We start from the raw sequence: 15,022 nt of genomic DNA, 5'->3' as shown, positions 1-15,022 counted from the left end.
TAAACAGAGAAAATAATCCTCATGCTAAACACAGGATAGTTCTAGCTTTACAAACCAGCAGTGCATATTTAGTTTTTTCTTTTTCTAGGATAAAGCAACTTCTCAAGCTTTTATCATTTGCACCAGGATAGCTTTCACCTGTCTCCTGTAGATTCTATGTTGGGCATTTAGCGCCCTTTACTGGTTGTTTCATCCCTGCCTTATCCAACATGTCAATAGGAAATATGAACAAAATCGATACATCAATAATAATTTAAATTGGAATAAACATATTGAGAGGGTACACTGATGTGGGCTTTTTATACTGTCTCACTATAATCTGTCTGTTGCTAGCTTTTGTTATTTCGATCATGATTTCAATGGGACCCAATTTAAAAAAAGTATTCATAATGCAATTCAGAACTCCTTGAGAAAAAAATGGTCCATTGGTTGGAACACAAGGGAATATTTGCATAAAAAAAAAAGGTTTTGTGGATCTTCCCCAAACTACACTCACAAGACCATGTGGGAGCCCATATGTAAGCTTATTTTATAAGGGTAGCTTCATAACTTTTTAATTATCATTTATTTGTTAATCTTAATGCAGCAACAAAACCAGATAGCTGACAGCTTCCTAAAAGGGGCTGAAGACTGTATCAACCTCAGATGCAGGGGATGGATTTTATTAGTTTTATTGAATAAGCTACACCTGTTCAAATTGCCCTAATAATGATTAATACCTCTATTTGTTAACTGTTTTCGTTCCTGAGGCCTGTTATAGTTGGATTTCTTAAGGTATAAAAAAGCTATAATTATATATACTGTAAGTCAACAACTAAAGATCATGAGATCATTGAATTTAAGTTGGATGCAGATCTGTGGATAGCAACTTGCTATACTTTTACAGGTACAAAACCGTTTATCCAAACTGCTAGGAACAAGAAAGGGTGTGGACTTCTAAATATTTGTATATTTGCATATGTAAAATATGCTGTAATAAGAGTAGTGATTTCACTAAAATATCTTCATATAATAAATAATTTGCAAAAATACTGTGAGATTGGTAGATATCAAGATAATATAATCATATATACTGTATATTGAGGTATTATAGAAACAAGATTCAGATCCTGAAAACCCTCTCAATAACAATGTATTTTTTTTACATTTGTGGAAATATATATTGTTAATATAATATGCTTAGATTTTGTAAGGTATCAACCAATAGGAAATCAGTAACAATTAGAATATTGCTGAAACAAGCTCAAGAGATTCAAGTCTGGAAAGAAGTAATCATTCAATGTTCCTTTCACATGTTTATAGTACAAATATGAATATAAATGATAGAATGTAGAGCAAAGCAAACTAAAACAAACTAGAAACAAATATAAAACATAACAATATAATTAATACTAATGTTTTAAATTAATTTCCCCACTACAATAATTATCTAAAATGTGTTATTTAACAACCCTAATTACAGGGTTAATAAAAAAAAATAGTAACACCTCAATGTAACTTCAACATTTTAGTTGCTGTGAGGCCTTATGTGCTGAGCAATTAAAATATAATTACCATTCAAATACTAGCAAATATGAGGCAAATATACATGGCAAACTATTAAATAAAAAAGTTTAAACTAAACTTGTTTAAAGGGACAGTCTACACCAACATTTTTTATTGTTTAAAAAGATAGATAATGCCTTTAATATCCATTCCCCAGCTTTGCACAACCAACATTGTTATATTAATATACTTTATAACATTTCTGCCACTAGAGACAGCCTCTTATCACATGCATTTTGTATTAGCTTTTCACAACAAGAGACTGCTAATTCATGTGGACCATATAGATAACATTGTGCTCACTCCCGTGGCTAAAATGCAAGTCAGTCAAAATAACTTAGATAAGGAGGCAGTCTGCAGAGGCTTAGATACAAGGTAATCACAGACATAAAACCTATATTAATTTAACAGTGTTGGTTTTGCAAAACTGGTGAATGGGCAATAAAAGGGATTATCTATCTTTTTAAACAATAAACATTTTGGAGTAGACTGTCCCTTTAAATTAAAACGAAAGCTAGCAGTAAATATATGTTGCAAAATTAAACATGATTCAGAAAGAGCATGCAATTGTAAGAGACTTTTCAATTGACATCTGTTATGAAATTTTACATTGTTCTCTTGGGATCTCTTCTTGAAAAGCATACCTGGGTAGTTTTAGGAGCCACAATGCACTACTGGGAGCTAGCTTGTGACTACACACAGTAGTGCATTGCTGCTCTTTAGCTGATTTTAACTATGTGTTTACAACCTGTGCAGGGATTAAACATATACGGGTCATCTTAATCCCCATTGACTCTAATTGTGAATTATGTAGAAAAATCATTAGATAAACTTTTTTAAAGGATTGTGATTGAACCCATAGTTGTAAGTAAACAATAGGAGAATTAAAAAAACTACGTTTTGTTGCCCTTTGACTAGAAATTAACTACAAGGAAAATACAGGTGGTCTGATATGGTATAAAAAGCTTGTCCGAATATCATTTTATCACATTAAATCATAGATATTGTGTATACGCGCTTATGGAGTTTGCATACGTTTATGTTTTTGTTTTTTTGTTTCTTCACATTTCAGAATAAATTCCAAGGTGCAGTGTTTGATTTTGTTTCCCAACAACCCTTTGACATCACTATCATGATTCTGATCTGTTTAAACATGGTAACAATGATGATTGAAACTGATGATCAGACTGATGAGATGGAGAACAACCTGTATTGGATTAATGCTGTTTTTATTGTCCTTTTTACTGGGGAATGCGTGCTCAAACTGATATCATTACGTCATTATTATTTTACAATGGGTTGGAATATTTTTGATTTTGTGGTGGTCATTCTTTCTATTGTTGGTAAGTATATTTAAGATACTTTTGTTTTGTTAAATGCCAGTAACAGTAATAACAAGTGTTTAACACTTAGGAACAGTGGCCAAGATTTTAGGGTATTCTTTCTGGGTTTGTTTCATTTTAGAGGACTGTAGGGATATATTCAGATACTGGCCTGGTGCTAACCCTTGATATCTAGGGTGCAGCAACATATAGCAAATTCTGAAGACTTTTCCTGGTATGAAGTTCTAATAGAAATGCAGAGGTTTCTCTACCATCACCTGTACGGTGCAAGTTACAGATGCACAATAAATGAACTATCTACGGATGAGCTAAATATGATAAGATTTCAAAACATATGTAGATAAGCTTCATATAGAGCAAGATGATTCAAATCCAAACCAGGATTTCAGAATTCATCTGATTGATTACAGGTGACACAACAATGTTCAGTCAGTTGTTTTTTTTTGCAACCAGAGGGAGCTATAAATGTTTGTCTGTTTGTGGTCTTTATGACTGGAGTGTTTTTTATATAATGGCAGCTTTTTTAAATTTGAGTTGAAATATATACTTGTGTTAAGGAGAATGAGAGCATAGTGTCTTGTTAGATATTAGAATATAGGCATCTATATATTAATATGGCCTTTCAAATGTTATATAGTTCCCATAGATCATGGTCAGATAATTCATCTCAAAAGTATAGCCAGTTTTATCATATAACCTTGATGTATGTATAAGGTCACATGATTCACCCAACAAATAATTCAGTCCCTGACATCTGATATTCAGTAGTTTAACCATAGTGGTTGGACTGCCTGTGATATACCCTGCCACAAAATGTATTGCATCATTTCACTGATAGGCAAGCCATTAAGAGAAGTTATGTATTTCCGATTCTTTCCCTACTATGGGTTAGATTACGAGTTGGGCCCTAACTGTTGTGCGGAAGAGAAAAAGGGTTTATCGCGGCTCTTTGTGTGATTTGGAAGTGGCACGTGTATTAAAGTAAACTTGTTCGCTTGAGCACAACTGAATTTAACGCATGTCAGGATAGCGCTACTTCAGAGCTCTGGTTAACTGTTACACAAGTCAAAAATGTTGCACAAAACATATTAAAAATACATTTAAAGGGAGAGTCTACACTAAAAGTGTTATTGTTTAAAAATATAGATAACGCCTTTACTACCCATTCCCCAGCTTTGCCAACCAACATTGTTATATGAATATATTTTATAACATTTATACCTCTACATTTCTGCCTTTTTCTACGCCACTATAGACAGCCTCTTATCACATGCTTTTTTATTAGCTTTTTACAACAGGATACTGCTAGTTCATGTGGGCCATATAGATAACATTGTGTTCACGCCCAGGGAATTAAGATTTATCACAACACAGTACTAAATACAAATTAATAGATAATAAATAAAAAGTCATGTGATCAGGGGGCTGTCAGAAGATGCTTAGATACAAGGTAATCACAGAGGAAAAAAAGTATATTAATATAACTATTTTGGTTATGCAAAACTGGGGAATAGGTAATAAAGGGATTATCTATTTTTTAAAACAATAACATTATATTGTAGACTGTCCCTTTAATAGTACATTAACACTCATATTAACACTATATAATAAAAGGTATGCTTTAACAGAGATACATACATATACATGTCTAAATATGTATGTATGTATGTATTTTTATGTGTGTATATATATATATATACATATATATATATATATATATATTTATGTGTGTGTGTGTACAGATGTATTTATGTATTTAAATTTGTATATATATATATATATATATATATATATATATATATATATATATATATATATATATATATATATATATATGTATTAACAGATATAAACACATAAATACATATGTATACACACACACACACATATATATATATATATAGTGCATTGGAGCCCTTTGCAGTCAAGTAGCTGAAAGCATTAAAGCATATTTATGCAATATTCATTTTTAATAAAGTGTTACACTGTGTATTTCCTGTAAATATCTCACATTACAATGTTCTGCACATAGCACAATATGCTTTATGGATTTTTAAATAGATATATATATATATATATATATATATATATATATATATATATATATATATATATATACATATATATATAAATATATATATATATATATATATATAATCATGCAGCAGTGGAAAAAGCATAAATAAATGTTTGCATCTATAGATCCGGAGGAGTGCTTTTTCCACTGCTGCATGATTATTATTGATTTGAAAAGCACCACGGTGCTTAAAGTGTGCTGGGCTTCTCCGCTGTGCTATATATATATATATATATATATATATATATGTATAAGAGAAGATGTGTATAGGTATGGCGCTGTGGGATACACCCAAATATAAATCTAAGCGTGAGTGAACTGCTTACAGCCTTCGAATACCTATCAAGCGTGATAAGTAACCCTATATACTAATCACCTGATAGATTAAAAATGTGAATAAATGTAGGGAAAGGGTATTGGGATATGATTCTAGTGGCGCAACACTCTGGAAAAGAACAGAATCAAATATATGCTAATGGATTAATAGTTGGAAGTCCGAAATGTTCTGTTGGTATAATATCCAATCTAGCATTCGTATACTCTACAAAAGATACTAATAAAAAATGTAAGAAAAAATAATAATATTAAATAATGATAAATATAAAATCGAATACTGATGGCTGTATAAGTATATCAATTATATATAACTTATCAATAGATCTGTTAAGTATTAATCTAGTAGTATAATCAGACCTGACATCTGTGAGATTAAATATAGATGCGCTAGAAAAATAATAATAATATTAATAATCCTTCGTCTAGATGTTGACAGTTTCCTCTCTAGTGTAATACTATAATAGCGTATGCCCGTGTATGTATTTAAAGACTAATGTCTATATACCGTAGAATATGTGCATATACTAGTGATAGTAATATTATTATTATTATTACTATCACTAGTATATGCACATATTCTACGGTATATAGACATTAGTCTTTAAATACAAAAGCTATTTTCATGGTTAAACCAAAATTCATTAAAATTATGGGGGGAGGTAAAAAACTGAAATTAAAATCCTCCATGTCTCAAAATTAAATCAATGTAAATATTTGCATAGGAAATTAGTACATCTAGGCAAGTATCCCCGCTTGCTTTCCCCCAGAAATTCTTAATATGCAATGTTTCCAATGCACAAGAGAATTGTGGGTAAGATATGCAAATTAGATATGCAAATTCTCAGTTTTTTGCTTAAAAAATACTGTTTGAATTTTGGTTTAACCATGAAAATAGCTTTTCCAATGCAGCAACCAGAAATCTATCTCCTACTGATGAGTTCTAAAAAGAACGAAACAGGCTTGTCTAGTGAGTGATTTCTGTTTTGCTGTCATAGTCCTGTTTAAAAGGATCGCTGTGTCAAAACAGTATTTTTGAAGCAAAAAAACTGAGAATTTGCATATCTAATTTGCATATTTTACCCACAATTCTCTTGTGCATTGGAAACATTGCATATTAAGAATTTCTGGGGAAAAGCAAGCGGGGATACTTGCCTAGATGTACTAATTTCCTATGCAAATATTTACATTGATATATACAAATATATATATATTAGGTATAGATATATATTTTACCAAAACATTTTATTTATATATATATATATATATATATATATGTAATTAAGAATAAATAGAACATATTCTGCTATGTGAAGAACATTGGAATGTGAAATATTAATATTTCATGTCTGGTTAGCATTCTTGCTTAAACATGATCGAGTTTGCGCGACTTGTTGGGTGTTAGCTTTTATTTTTACATTGAAGTCTATGGTGGAATATGTTAACGTGGTTGCAATATTCCAAATTCAGCTTTTTGCACGCGCCAGGTTAGCACTTGTGTGGAAACTTTTTACTTTCAATTTGTAATACGCGTGCAACCCGACGCATGCAAAAGCTTCTAGCGGAGTTAGCATGCAAGCAGGAGTGATAAATAGAAATTAATCTAGCCCTATATTTGAAGCATTACACCTGTAAAAAGATTGTACTGCATATATCCTTATAGGCTGCACAGTAAAAAGGTATACTGTCTTACCTTTACTTTTTTACATTTCAATGGATAGCAAAAGGGAGCCAAACCTGCAGCCATTACATCGCAATGTGGTTCTCTACTGTGCTTTATATCTGACCTCAACCACCATCTACATAATTTATATTACCTATTTCTACAATTCTTAAAATCTATGTGCAGTACTTTAAATACTTGTATAGTAAAAAAAAATATTATGCACCAAGAAAAATGTAGCTGTAATTTAAAATAGCGCTATATACAATGTTTTGCAGCTAATTTTAAAGCAGGAGATTTAATTTCTTAGTATTAATGTAGATTAAAAGGATAGAAAGAAACAAGAAATAAATAGCTGATAAATTATGAATACAGGTGATGATCATTAATTCATAACAGTGCTGATTAAATACTTTTGCATAAAAAATAAATTAATTTAAATAAGAAATTGTGGGCTGCATTACCTTATTAACACAATTGTTCATAATGAAATAACCACTTGTTTAGGTGCTTAGAGTTTGTGAAGTCTTTTTTTTATTTGAATGGAATTAAAGTGCTCTTCTGCATTTAAAGACACATCATCATGGCATCCCAGTTAAAATGTTTTTTTGCTATGTTCAGGGAAAAGACACTCACTGTTTAATAGGATATTTGATCAGTTAAAAACAAAAGAGCAAGCAAAGGGCTAGATTAAGGATGGAGCACAACTGTTTGCGTGAGAATTGCAAGCAAGATCACTGTATTTTTTGCACTTGACTCAGTATTACAAGTGGATCAGTGTTTAAATTACCGCAAGTTTGTTTGTGTGAATTTGCTATAATTTGTGGTCCCTATACTTTCAATGGGCCCGTCGAGTACGAATGTGTGCTGGGTTAACGCTCAAAAAGTTGCACTGAACACAAAAAAAAGTTTTTCCTTTTACACTATCCACCCCCTACACTGTTAACCCCTAAACCGCCACACACCCCATCTAAAATTTAACCCCCCTAAAAAACCCTATAGCAAAACTAAAACCTAACCTAAAAATTGCCCTGAGAAGGGCATTTGTCAGGGCATTGCCATGAAGTAATCACAGCTCTTTTGCTCAAACTTAAAAAAAAAAAAAAAAAAAACTATTTTAAAAAAATCCTAATTAAAAAAAAAAGAAACTCACTAACTTGAATTTGGCTTTCTAGGGGAGCAGAGGTGGGTCCATGGCGGCGCTCCTCTAGGTATGGCCTCTTCTTCCATACTATGCGTCTTCTTCCATCTTCTATACAATCCTCCTTCTTCAAGCTGTCACCACAACATACTGAAGATTGAATTAAAGCTTTTTCTATTGGCTGACTTGACTTTGGAAATCATCCTGTAGAAATAAAAGGGTACCCCTATATAAGGAGAAACCTTGCATTCAATCTTCAGTGCGCTGCGGTGACAGCATGAAGGAGGATTGGGTGAAAGATGAAAGAAGAGGACATCCCTAGAGGAGCGCCGCCATGAACCTGCCTCTGCTCCTCTAAGGAGCCAAATTCAGGTTTAGGGTTTTTTTGGTGTTCTTTTTTAGTTTTAGTATAGTTTTTTTTTGTTTTTAACCCCTTCACTGCCGGGAACTTCAGAGAAACAACTACCGAAGAAGTTTTAACATTTGACATCAAAACTATAAAATATATATATAGATATAAAATTATTTTATTATTTTATTTTTTTATTGTTCAACCTAAGGTACTGATCTAGGCCCGTTTTGGTATATTTCATGCCACTGTTTTGCCGCCAAATGCGATCATGTTAAAAACTATTGTTAACTTTTTCACAAACTTTTGTTTTTTTCACTGAAAATATTTAGACACAACTACTGCAGTCATATGACAAATAGTTGTAAAAAGCTATCTGGGGTCCCCTTTGTTTAGAAATAGCAGACATGCATAGCTATGCAATTAGTTTTTAGCAATTAGAAAGCCACTAATTGCAGCTGTGCAGCACACATTGAAATTCCTGGAAGTGAAGGGGTTAATTAGTTAGCTGGTAAGGGTAATAGTATTTTAATACAGGGATTACCCTCTCATTTGACTCTTCCCATCTCCCTGATCCCTCCCCAACAGCTCTCTCCCGTCCGGTCCCGTCCCACACCCACACTTCAGACCATCATCTTAAAGGGAAAGTCAACTCCAAAATGTTTATTGATTAAAAAGATAAATAATCGCTTTATTACCCATTCCCCAGTTTTGCACAGCAAACATAGTTATATTAATATAATTTTTACCTCTGTGATAACCTTGTAACTAAGCCTCTTTTGACAGCCCCCTGATCACATGGCTATTTATTTATTATCTATTGACTTGCATTTTAGCCAATTAGTGCAGTGTCAGCCACAACTCCTGGAAGAGAGCACAATGTTATCTATATGGCCCACATGGATTAGCAGTCTCTTGTTGTGAAAAGCTAATAAAAAGCATGTGATAAGAGGCTGTATGTAGTGGCTCAGAAACAGGCAGAAATTTAGAGGTTTGAATGCAATAAAGTATATTAATATAACAATGTTGATTGTGCAAAGCTGGGGAATGGATAGTAAAGGCGTTATCTATCTTTTTTAATAATAACAATTTTGTTGTTGACTGTCTCTTTAAGTATTGGCAGACAGGCTGCTAGTATGAAGTTTTAGTTTTTTTTTATGTATTTATTTATTTGCTGCAGTGTAGGATCCCTGATCCTTCCCAAACAGCTCTCTAACCCTCCCCCTCCTAATGGCGTCCCCCATCTTAGGTACTGCTTTTTTACTTTTAATAATGTATTTATTGTTTTTTAATTATTTTTCCATAGTGTAGGGATGTCCCCCTCCCCCCAACCATTATGTAGGGCCCCCTCATCCTGATTAAAACACTTTTCTATAGCATAGCATCCCCTCCTTCTCCCTTCCAAACTTTTTCTGTAGGTAAGGTGCCACCCCTCCCTCCCCCCTGCACCACTGTGTGAAGATAGATGCCTGAAGCCCAGGAAAAGCAGCCCTTGGCTGTTACTTGACAACCGAGAGCTGCATGGACTTGCTTAAGGTTGGACCTAAATAAACGGCATTGGGTATGTACCACATGATGTGTGTGTATATATATATATATATATATATATCCTTTTGGCACAAGGGGTTAAATAGCAAAAGAGCTTAATCTTGGATGCCCTTTTTAGGATAGCTTTTTTTTTTTATAATAGCTTTTTTTTTAGTATAGGGTTTTTTGTTTGAAACAGCAAAAGAGCTTAATTATTGATGCCCTTTTCAAGACATTTTTTTATTTACAATAGGTTTCTTTAACTTTTTATTTTATTTTTTAGGATAGGGTTTTTAAAGATAGTTTTTTTTATGTTTGAGCAAAAGAGCTGTGATTACTTCAGGGCAATGCCCGACAAACTTGTAAAAACAAAAATGTTTTTACCACTCCACTTGTAATCTAGCCCATAGTGTCAATATAAATAAATAATTCTGGATTAGTATCTGAATGTCTTATGTATTCCATTGTTTTATTTAATATATGCCTGCGAATATTTTATGATTTTCTATGACTTTTGAGTACTGTTTGTTTCCCCCAAAAGCTTTTATAACTGGTGTAGCACCAAAACAACAAAATATGTCAGCACCAAAACAACAAAATATTTGTAGTAATTCAATGCAAAGAAAAAAAAAATAAGATTAATTATTAACTTGCTATGGTAATGTTTATACATGTTCTTACTTTTTCTTTTTTATAGGGATGTTTCTTGCTGATCTTATTGAGAAATACTTTGTGTCCCCAACTCTGTTCAGAGTTATACGATTGGCCCGAATTGGTCGTATTTTACGTCTTATTAAAGGTGCCAAAGGCATTCGCACACTTCTTTTTGCATTGATGATGTCACTTCCTGCCTTGTTTAATATTGGCCTTCTGCTCTTTTTAGTAATGTTTATTTATGCTATTTTTGGAATGTCCAATTTTGCTTATGTTAAAAAAGAAGTTGGAATTGATGATATGTTCAACTTTGAAACTTTTGGCAACAGTATGATCTGCTTATTCATGATCACAACCTCTGCTGGATGGGATGGTTTATTAGCACCAATTTTGAACAGTAAAGCACCAGACTGTAATCCAACAATAGAGCACCCAGGAAGCTCTGTCAAAGGCGACTGTGGTAATCCAACAGTTGGGATTACCTTTTTTGTTAGTTATATTATAATATCATTTTTGGTTGTGGTAAACATGTACATTGCAGTCATTTTGGAGAACTTTGGTGTTGCTACTGAAGAGAGTGCAGAACCACTAGGAGAGGATGATTTTGAGATGTTCTATGAAGTTTGGGAAAAGTTTGATTCAAATGCATCACAATTCATACAGTACAGTAAATTGTCTGATTTTGCAGACGCTTTGGATCCACCTCTTCGTATACCAAAACCAAATAAGGTTCAGCTAATTGCAATGGATCTGCCTATGGTAAGTGGTGACAGGATTCATTGCCTTGACATCCTTTTTGCCTTCACAAAGCGGGTATTGGGTGAAGGTGATGAAATGGATAATCTAAGACAACCAATGGAAGAACGCTTTATGGCATCTAACCCATCCAAAGTCTCCTATGAACCAATTACATCCACCTTACGTCGTAAACAAGAGGAATTATCTGCCATTATTATTCAACGCTGCTTCAGGCGTTATCTATTAAAGAAATCCATAAAACAAGCTTCATTTATGTACCAACATAAAATCAAAGATGGAGAAAGTCTACTCATGAGAAAAGACATGCTTAGTGATCGACTTAATGGAAACTCAACAACAGAAAAAGCAGATATCACACCTTCGACCACATCTCCTCCTTCATATGATAGTGTAACAAAACCAGAAAAAGAAAAACATGAAAAAGACAAAATAGAGAAGGAAGACAGAGGTAAAGATGTCAGGGAGCATAAAAAATAATTTCTGAAGCAAACTGTTTACAGCCTGTGAACATTACATATTTATGTCAACAGGACTTATTTCAGAGACATATGCCAAACTGACAGTTCTTATAATTATGTACTTATGGTTAGTGCCTACAACAAGACAGTGGCCCCCTGTCAGGAAATGATTACAAAGGCGTGCGACAACCTTGACTGGAGGTTACTGTTCTAACCACTTCACTGCTATAGAGGCTTGCAATTCATTACAAAACAATGTATTGCTGGCCCCTTCAGAAGTAAAGGGGTTATCTCCCAGCTGACACTGCTGAAAAGGATAGTCGAAAATGGCTACTCAGACTGTGCAGAATGGGGACCATTTTGTGGGATACAAACCTATGATTTTTGTGTGTTGAAAACTTTAGTAAACTACTTGTATCCACTATTTGCATTTCAACTGCCATATTTGCCATATGTTTACAATATGTGTTTATGGATTCATCATTTTTTTGGATTCATAGGTTCTCTACTATTATATGCGAATATTTTTGTAAATGGGTTTTATGTTGGGATGGGGCTGTTACTTACCACTTCAAAGGTATGAGGACCAGGTGTTCTATTATATCTTTCTCTATACATATGAATAGAACTGAATGCATGAAAGCATGCTAGACTCATAGGTCATGCATGGAAAAAAACATGGAGCTACAAAAACTGATTGTTAATATGTGACACGAAATGTTGAGGTGCTTAACTGTTCATGTTGTGTCACATAAAGAAATGATTATATGTGCCTGTAAAATCCCAATAAGTCCCATGTTAGAGGGCAGATGGATTCAATTTTATGCAAATCTCAGCTAGAGCAAACTTCATTTCAGTGCTTTGAAGCACAAACTACATTTCTTTGTCAAGTGACATTATTTCTAATAGCACAGGATTTACCAAAACAAAAAAAAATTATTTAGGCTTTATCCTGCAGTATTGTTTAGCCATTGTCAGCTGTCAGCAAAGTTAACGTTGTACATGCCAACGGAATTGCCTATCTTATGGTATGTAAATAGTTATTTTACCCTGTGGTGGGTGTTTGAGCAAAGAAATAATGACTTGGACACAGTATTTATTGCATCAAATATGTACCACATATGTCTAGCTTGCAAGCTTTTGAAAAATAATAGAAAATATTCTGTATTTATATAAATCGTTTGGACGCTATCACAAATGCATGTTTATATTGCCTGGGCTGCTTTATGAAGTTATTTTCCACTGTCCAACAGTCTAATATGGAAAGCCATATGTCAATGGTAAAATAAGACAAATTGATGAATAAGACCTCATTTCTTTATCATTAAGCAATATTTTGCAGCTGTTAATATTTTGTTTTGTTCTTTTGGTTAAAGTTTTTTTTTCTTCGTTTTGTTTTATGTTACAACTGTTTGGTATACATCCAGACGAAATTGGGATTGTCGCAAACTGCTTTAAAGGATACAGAGTTTTTAAAATAATATAAATACTGTAAATATTCATTTAGCTTTATTTTTCAGCATTTTGTACATAAAAGAAGAGAAGAAAAACTAACTTCAGGGTCAATGTTGTGGTCACTTTTGTTACTTTCCATGCATAGAACTATTTAATTCAAGATCTTTACAAAATAAAGTACAGTATGAAGAAGAGAGTTGTAAATTTGCTATTTTATTATAGTTAATATCATTTTTGTGCACACACTGAATGTGGAAATAAATGTGTAAATCTGGGACCACAGCTCACTTGCATTACAAAATAATAAATTTAATGAAATATATATATATACATAAACACTGGACAAAATATACAGAAAATGTGAGCACTGCCTGCATCAGGTGTTACTTTTTTCAAGGACAGACATATCTGTAACACAAATGTGTTTCCTGTACTGCTATAAATGAAAGGTTAAAGAATATGTTTTGGGGTTTGTTTGTTTTTTGTTTATTTTAATTTTCATTTCTAGAGTCTGACTGCATTATTCATTCAAATCTTGTTGGTTCATGCTGCACTGGAATGTTTTAAATAATATGTGGGATCCACAAGCTTCATTTTTCCAAAAGGACATGAATTTGCTTACAACACCATGTTAGCTTAAGTTCTGTTTTGGACACATGGCAGAAGTTAAATGTAGACTCCTTTGTTTACTAAGACTAATGACTTGTAGTGTACTGTGAACTGCATGCAGGAAATGCTATTACCTAAAATTACAGCTAACTACATTACAAACAAGCCAAAAGAATAAAGATTACATTTTGTATTGTATTTCTGTGTTCTGACTCTGTTTTCCTTTTTGTTAAACTGTATATTTGTTTATTTGTTACTATTGCTTCAATTATTGTAACTAAAATGAGGACATAATCCGTTTAGCTGTTGTTCATTTAAAAATCATATGTAAAAATTGCTCCCAATATTCTGCTATTTTCAAGTAAGGACAATGGGAAGAGGAATAGTGTTCTATGGTATCTGACTTGTCTATCATATGTGATGCTTCTTAAATATTAACTATGTATTTTTTTCTAAAATAAAAAAATTGTATATATAGCATTTTATGAATAAATGGCACGTGCAGATGCACTGAAAAACACATCTGCCTAGTGTCCATCAAATACAAATGTTTACTTAGCAGAAAACATTCTCCTACACCACCAAATACAATAAAACCGTTTCAAGAGGCTTTTTAATTTATGATTATGCCCAATATAGTGTTTTTTTTTGTGTGTGTGTGTGTGGGGGGGGGTTAACGCAAGTGAAAACTTTGTTAAAGTTAGTGTACTTTTCATTTGAGCTTATTCACTAAAGTGTGACACAAACAAAGCTTAACAGGATACAACAGAAGTAGAGACTACTTTATTCTTATTATCAGGCTTTAAACATATAAACATGTATCAGATTACTTTAATAAAAAAAAAGTGCTAGTAATAATAACTTATTGATGTATAAAAATGCAGTCAAAATGATAATAGATAACTAGATAGGTCAATAGATAGATTAGATAATATATATGGAAATGTATCAGCACTTGGATACAACACCATACATTTTTAGCTTAATTTAAATGGATTGTTACTATAAAATCCTCTGTGGAGTTAACAGTTTGGTGAGACTATTATACACTTGTATAAACGTGTTAGGTATCAAAAGCAAAACAGAGTAATTTACAAAGAAAAATGTTA

The 15,022-nt window shown here is 32.7% G+C and overlaps 1 protein-coding gene across 1 annotated transcript in view; it reads left to right on the top strand.

Annotated features, from left to right (window-relative positions):
- Positions 1–14,111, top strand: part of LOC128645401 (sodium channel protein type 2 subunit alpha-like) — a 584,077-nt gene extending 569,966 nt beyond the window's left edge. The window contains exons 26-27 of the mRNA XM_053698390.1: positions 2,618–2,888; positions 10,676–14,111. Coding sequence (XP_053554365.1) covers positions 2,618–2,888; positions 10,676–11,868 — 1,464 coding nt within the window. The 3' untranslated portion in view covers positions 11,869–14,111. The remainder of the gene's footprint in view (positions 1–2,617; positions 2,889–10,675) is intronic.
- The last annotated feature ends 911 nt before the right edge of the window (positions 14,112–15,022 follow it).

Source organism: Bombina bombina, chromosome 1 (assembly GCF_027579735.1).
Source record: "Bombina bombina isolate aBomBom1 chromosome 1, aBomBom1.pri, whole genome shotgun sequence".
Lineage (NCBI taxonomy): Eukaryota > Metazoa > Chordata > Amphibia > Anura > Bombinatoridae > Bombina > Bombina bombina.
This window is presented reverse-complemented; position numbering and strand designations above follow the sequence as displayed.